The 7,068-nt window shown below is 52.9% G+C and overlaps 1 protein-coding gene across 1 annotated transcript; it reads right to left on the bottom strand.

The window, feature by feature from the left end:
- Positions 1–2,414: 2,414 nt before the first annotated feature.
- LOC141477524 (myogenesis-regulating glycosidase-like) lies at positions 2,415–4,562 on the bottom strand. Its single transcript, XM_074166730.1, has one exon. The coding sequence runs from the start codon at positions 4,530–4,532 to the stop codon at positions 2,415–2,417; it is 2,118 nt and encodes a 705-aa protein (XP_074022831.1). The 5' UTR covers positions 4,533–4,562.
- Between the last annotated feature and the right edge of the window lie 2,506 nt (positions 4,563–7,068).

Raw genomic sequence — 7,068 nt, 5'->3', positions numbered from 1 at the left:
AACCCAGACTGAAGCTTAGCAAGGAAAACAAGAGGTCCCTCTGGCAGCACACAGCCCTGCTGTGGCAGGAGGGGGCAGAGGTGGCCACCGTGCCATCATCTCGCAGGATGCCTCTGGCACCAGTCCCCTGTGGCTCCCCACAGCTCGGCTGGGCATCAGGGAAAGGCACTGGGGAAAAGATCAGAAAGAGATGGGGATTTAGGGGAGAGATCTTTGCAGCCTAATGGGACCAGGCAGCTTGTATCATCCCCAGAGTTTGCAGACAGTCTCAGTGATGCTTTTTCCGCGCCCTCAGCCTGTGGGCGGCAGAGCTGTGCATGTGCATACAGAGCACACTGATTATCGGGGCAGAGGTGCGGTGTGAGGGGGCTGCAGCCTGGCTCTCCCACTTCTCCTCGGCACCATGGGCATCAGAAAGCTTTTTTTCTTGCTACAACAGCAGCCTGCGGAATTTTGCTGGGTCCTCCAGGACCCTCTGGTTGCCCTGCATCCAGCTGTTGGGGACCGTCAGGGCTTCAAAGCAACCACTGAGAAAGAATTCAGAAACGCTTTCTCATCCTTGGGGAAGATAAATCAATAGAAAACACTATCCTGAAGTGGGAGAAAGCCTGCAGCAAGTACCTAGAGATGGTCTGTTAACACTGAACACTGCTGACAGATGATCCAGGGATCAGCTGCAGCTTGAGCTGCAGCAATGTTATCACTGCTGTGGCAATAGGTATGGAAAACCCTCAAGCTGCATTCAGGGGCATCTAGAAGATCATAGAATCATAGAAACAGAATTGTCTAGGTTGGAAGAGACCTTTCAGATCATCGAGTCCAACCATCACCTAACACTGACAAAAACCATCATGAAACCATACGGCTAAGCACCACATCTATCCGTCTGTTAAATACGTCCAGGGATGATGATTCCACCACTTCCCTGGGCAGCCTGTTGCAATGCTTGATAATCCTTTCAGTGTAAAAATCTTTCCTCATATCTAATCTAAACCTCCCCCATCTCATATGTCCTGGCTCATCACATTTCAAACTGCTCTTGTGTTACTGTGACCAAGCAGAGTCCTTGCAGCATCACTGATGGGTGACAAGGGTCTGAGCCGGTTTTGTGGCTGCTTCACCTGAGCACCAAACCAGCTCTGGAGTGAGTACGATGTTCTCCAGCCCCTGTTCACTTTTTATATGGACCGGCTCTGGGGCAAAACTGTGAAGAAAGGAGCTGTCTTACACTCTGGGGCCATGCACAGCTTTACCTCCCAGGTGCCTACCAGCAGCGTGCTGAGATCAGCAAAGAAATCAGTCTCTCACTTTGGGAAGGGGCTTTACAGTCCAGAGACCCCAGGAGTCTCCTAAACTGCTCAGTCATGTCACCTTTAAACTTCTTTTTGCTTTAAAACAGGGAAGATTGGACCAAGAGCAGAGAGCATTTCACAGTGAGCCTGCTTACCCCAAACCGGCAGGTGCTGCTGAGATGGCTTCACCCAGAAGTCACCTCACTGGGCAGAAGGATGGTGGCTCATGGACAAGGATCTCCATTAACACAGCTGGTGGCATGGGAGAACATTTTGCATGGGAAAACTGAGGCAGGAAGGCACTTGGGCTGGTTTGTTAATCAACTGAGTTTTCTCAGGAGGATGATGGCTGAGTCTTCTCCTAGGACCTGAAGGACTGCACCCTTTGGCTCTAAGCGTGGTCCCAAAACACACATGGATCCTATTAGGTCTGAACCCATGCCCAACCTGGTGCAAAGTTTGTATCTTGACTGCCATGAGATTTCACCACATGCTTACAGGCTTGACTGTACCCACACCACAGACATGATTCTCAATAATTTCTTCCAATAAAAGGGGGGAAATGGTTTCCACAGCATTAGCAAGTGCTGTAGCTTCTTTCTCCTTGCTCAGATAGCCCAGGCCACGGGAAATGCAAACTCCCCTTACTCCTGCATCAGCACCCTCTAATGTGCAGGCTGAAAATTGGATGCTTTCCCCTTCAGGATAATCACAGACTGCTTTTTGTAAAAAAAAAAGTATTCTGCTGCAACTGCCTCCTTCACTAAGTAAATGAAATTATAAATATCTCGAGGGATCAGCTGTGAAACTGGGTAACAAAGGAGCCCATTTCCTTTATAAATCAGAAGCGTGCATGGCATTTCTTGCTGGGAAAAGATTATGAGCAGAGGCTGTGTTTCTATACATTCTATTTGTCATACTGTAGTAATAAAGGCAGTCATACAGTATATCTTAATAAGTAAATTATTCTACAGCACTTGCCACACAGAAGAGAGGTCACAGAAGTTTCTTCAAATTTCATACTGAAGTAGTTCTATTTTAAAAACTATTAAAACTCCCAGGTCGTTCAAGTCTTTAGTTCATTAATCCCTGAGACCATTCCATAGCTAATGGAGGCGCCTGTTAGGAAACCCAGAGGAAATAGGCGACTTCGTCCAGGTCAACGGGATAGTCCGTCAGCAGCACCGGGGTCTTCTCAAACAACTCCCCCTTGTAGCTGCGCCACTTGCCCGCCGGCAGGTAGACGTCGCGCTCCTGCTTGCCCATCTCCAGGACAGGGGCCACCATGAGGGTGTCCCCAATGAGGAACTGGGAGTCAATCCGGTGCGCGGCCTCGTCGCGGGGCGAGATCCACCAGATGGGACGGATGATGGGGTCACCCGTGTCGGTGACCTCTCCGGCCAGCTCCAGAAGCAGTGGGGCCACCAGTGACTCGTGGAGTTCCGTGAACTTCTGCGCAATCTCCACCACCTCCTTGTCGTAGAGCCAGGGTGGGATGGAGAACTGCATGGAGGGCATGAAGGCCGACAGCTCCAGCCACCGGATGTACAGCTCCCGGTCAGGGATCTCCACCGCACCATCTGTCTTGTTGGGGAGGAAGTTTCCTCCAATCATATCTGGCAGCACAAAAGGGTACCCCAGCATGCTGATGGTGAGCACTGTGGGGATGAGGGACTTAAGGCCAAGCTCGTAGCCCCAGACAGAGTCGCGGTCAATGATACGGAAGAAGCAGGAGATGTTCTGTGACTGGTAGCCTACCCGCACCTCAGCCAGCTCGTAGAAGGGGATGGCCATCTCTGTGTAGCGCCGTGACCAGATGCTGGGGTCTGAGAGTGGGCGGAAGGTGCTGAACTGCTTGGGCAGGTAGCTGGTCTCGCCCGCATCAAACTTGAAGGACGAGATGCCGTACTTGTGTCGGAGCTGGCGCAGGTGGCTCTGGAACCAGTCCCGGGCTGCTGGGTTGGTGAAGTCCAGAATGGCTCCAATGCCATTCCACCACTTCACCATGGCTGGCAGCCGTCCTGATGGCTGCTTGATGAACAGCTGATTCTCAATACCCCCCTCAAAATTGGAGGAATCTAGGTGTACAAAGGGATGAATCCACAGTGTGACCTTGAACCCATCTTCCCTCAGTTTTGCAAACATCTCCGTTACATTGGGAAACTTGATGGGGTCAAAGTCAAAGTCCCCATAGGCTTGCGTGTACATGTCATCAATTTCAATGTGGCTGCAGTTAAAACGGTACTTCTTAATGTTTCTCGCAAAATGCAGAACTTTGTCCTGGTCGATATCTTTTTTGTAGAGGGCCCAGGTGGACCAGATGGGGTATCGGAAGGCATTCTCGGTGGGGATCTTGGAGGGCTTGTTGAAGTACCTGCGCACCATGTACTTGTGGATGGAGGTGACATCGGAGCCCACACAGACCCGATAACTGAGCTCGGGGAAGGGCTGCTGCCCCGGCGGGGGCTTGTAGGGCGAGTCCTTGTAGCGGGCCTGGAAGAAGAGGGCACGCTCGGTGGCGTTGAAGCCCAGGTGGAAGGGCACCGAGTCATTGATCTTGATGGCCGCCGCCTTGGAGGAAAGCCAGTAACGCTCGAGGATGCCGCCAAAGCTGTCGCGGAAGGAGTAGACGTCGCTCGTCACGTAGGGCACGGGCTCCTGGTAGCCGGCCAGGCGGATGGGCCAGTGCTGGGTGCTCATCTCCGAGCCCCCGTACCAGTGGGCGTCCTCCCAGAACATGGTGTGCTCCACTGCTGGGCCGGCCGCCAGCTCCTCCCAGCGCACGCGGTAGCACATCACCGTGTCCTTGGGCTTCACCGTCTGGATGAAGAAGTTGAGCGGCCCCCGGCCCGACCGCGTGCAGCTCAAGATCTCGCCCTCCTTGGAGCACGACTCCAGGTCAAGGCTGCCCGAGCGGAAGGCCAGACGGAAGACCACCTCCCCATGCTGGTTCCTGATGACGAAGCCATCTGCCCGCAGGTCCATCAGCTCTGCCCGCAGGTCCATCAGCTCCATCTTGAGCCGCTCTGCCTTCTGCAGGGACATGGTGTAGTAGCACCAGGCCACCACTGCGGCAATGAACAAGATAAGGCTCAGGAAGATGGTGCCGAGCATGGGCCTGAGCTCCTTGGAGGGCTTCTGCTCCTCTGGTGTGATGTTTCCAGGCAAACATGTTTCTTTGGCATCCTCCTTTTCAGCGTTTCTGAGTTTTCCCACGCGGTGGGTAATCCGACTGTCCATGTTTCCTTGGTTAGAAACTTTGCTGCTGAATTTTTTTTTCCAACTTGGTGGACATAAAATCCAAGGTGCTGCCCGAAGGGGATCAGTGTCTCCTTTCCAAAGCCTGGCCGCTCACACCTGTGGTGTTATTTCATGAAACAGAAACAGGGTGATAAACACACACCAAAAAAAAAAAAAACCCAACAGTTAAATCGTGGTAATGGCCGTGGCTCCCCTCCTCCCGCTGGCAGCCCTGTCTCTGCGGCTCCGGCTGGCTTTGCCCTGTGTGGCGGCAGCCTCTTCAGCTGGGCTGAGCTTTTTCGGAGCGGGGCTGTGCCAGGATTCCCGTGACTCTCCCTTGGCTGCAGCCTCGCTGCGTCCCGCAGAGCGAGGGCAAAGGGATGAAAGTCAGGCCAGAGCCTGGAGGAGAGTGGGGCCGGGGACAGGGGCTGGTACCTGAGCATACAAGCAGGACATCACGAGCTGATCTGTTTTTACATGAATTACACACCCTGCTGGATTTTAGCACCTCTCCGCAACTTCTCTGCGTCAACTGCAGGCAGAGAAATGCTGCACTGAAGTGCCCAGGCTCTGCCTGCCGTTCTCCACCACCTCCTGGGGATGCAGCCAGTGACTGACGTTCTATCTCCCTGCGCTTTGCTCCTTCCCTGAGCTGCATGGAGACCCAGGGACAAGGGGACACACAGGCTCTGTAGCCAGCGCTGCACTGCTCCAGGGTGCTTGGGCACGGCGCTTCAGCTGCTTGCCCTGGAGATGTCACCCCCCGAAAACCCCCTTTGCCTGGAAAGGGGAAAAAGAGGGTGTTTCCCTGGATCTGCTTCTTCATTTTTATCCTAATTCAGGTTCTGTAACTCGAAGGCTTATGCCAGGCAAGATGCTACAGTGCAGGGGGGATGTGGAAGATATTTAGGCACAGAATTTGGGGATGGAAGTGTTAGATTGAAATTGTTACAAGACCAGGACTACATTAAAATCTTATTTTGCTGAGAAATGCACAAGAAGATGACACACATCCCAGCTGCAACAAGTGTCACCAAGCCAGCCGGCGCAGCGCACGTGCCAGCACCCGACAGAGCATCCGCTGCCAACAAAGACAATGGGCAGGGGAAACTGAGGCAGGTGACTCCAGGCAACGCACTCTGTGCAACCGGGCTCCCGTCTTCCCTAGCCCCATCCTGGGGTCTGTGTGATCCGACAAGATGAAAACTTGTAGGAGCAGCCTGTATGGAGTGGAGGAAAAAGAGCCAGCCTGCTCATCCGAGCCTTGCCCGGCAATACATGCTGGGCATATTTACCCTCACCGCAGTGACATCAGTATCTAAGTATACAGAGATGATAAGCTGCCTGGGGAACCATTAAAAATATCAGAGGTCACCACATTTGGGATCGATCCCAGCAGCCTCCCAACCACCCGAATCAGCCGCTCGGTTAGTTTTTGTAATGTGCTCTCAGGGTGAGCGAGGCTTTGCTGTGAAAAAGAGCCAGAATGGATAAAAGCCTTCCTGAGTGAGCCCTGTCCGGGGCAGGGGGTGAGAGAAGGAAGGTCGCTGCTGCTCCAGAGAGATGGTGATTCCAGGACAGGGGTGGTTTTGGGGAGCAGGTTGGGTTACAGGAGCGCTCAGGGCTCTCTGCCAGCCCCAAAGTGCTCAGACCTGGCAGGCTCCCTGGCGTTGGCCCAGCTTCTGACATAGCTTCATGGCTCCAGCTCGGGTGGTTTCCAGCGAAACCCCGGTGTTTTTGCAAAACAACCTCTTCGCTTTGAAGATGTTTTTATGTGCTGGGTCAGTCCTCGGTTGCCGCCCTTGGACCTTTTCTCCTCTTCTTCCTTCCTCCTTTTGCCCTCCCACTCAGCTTGGAGATGGGACTCTCCTTTAAGATGAGCCCCACCATTTTCCAGGGTGAAAAAATAAGGAAGGGAAATGAAGAGGGAAACAAGTTTTTCAGGACTTCTGATTTTGTGTGTGTGGCTGTTTTTTTTTTAAATATTAAACAACAGCATATTAAAAAAACAAAACAAAACAAAACCAAACCAAAACACAGGGACACCAGGACTCCAAAATCTCTACAAGAATAAAATATGTGTGGGAAGTTTCCCAGCTTTCAATGCAGTGATTTCTCTCCCAGACAATTGCTTTAGATCCCTTGGTTTCCCCAGGGGCAGAAGATCAGTGGCAGAAATACAGTACACAAGGGAGTCAGAGCGTCTGGTCCAAGCTGTCCTGTCCCCAGGGCCTTTTGGGTTTTCCTCCCTCCTATGACATGGCAGGATGCTGCGCTGGTACTCCAGCCCTGCCCCTCACGGAGGAGAGGTACCGCCGGGGATATGTGGGTGGTTGGTGGGAAGCGCCAGGTGCTGACACATCTGGAGGCAGAGCAGGATGAAATTGGGATTCTCAGGATATATCCCACCGTGGTAAGTGAGTCCCTGAAGCTGCAAACTCTTGTCCTTCAAGGCTTATGTCTCGTGAAAGCATTAAACATCTGCTGGCCAAGCCAGCAGCCTGAGCACTGCCTGGGGGCGATGAGAAGTGCTGCC

Source organism: Numenius arquata, chromosome Z (genome assembly GCF_964106895.1).
Source record: "Numenius arquata chromosome Z, bNumArq3.hap1.1, whole genome shotgun sequence".
In the NCBI taxonomy this organism is placed as follows: Eukaryota; Metazoa; Chordata; class Aves; order Charadriiformes; family Scolopacidae; genus Numenius; species Numenius arquata.
This window is presented reverse-complemented; position numbering and strand designations above follow the sequence as displayed.

What these genes read in the sequence shown, in the direction of transcription:
- LOC141477524 (XM_074166730.1), bottom strand. Translation starts at nt 4,532, where the DNA reads ATGGACAGTCGGATTACCCACCGCGTGGGAAAACTCAGAAACGCTGAA.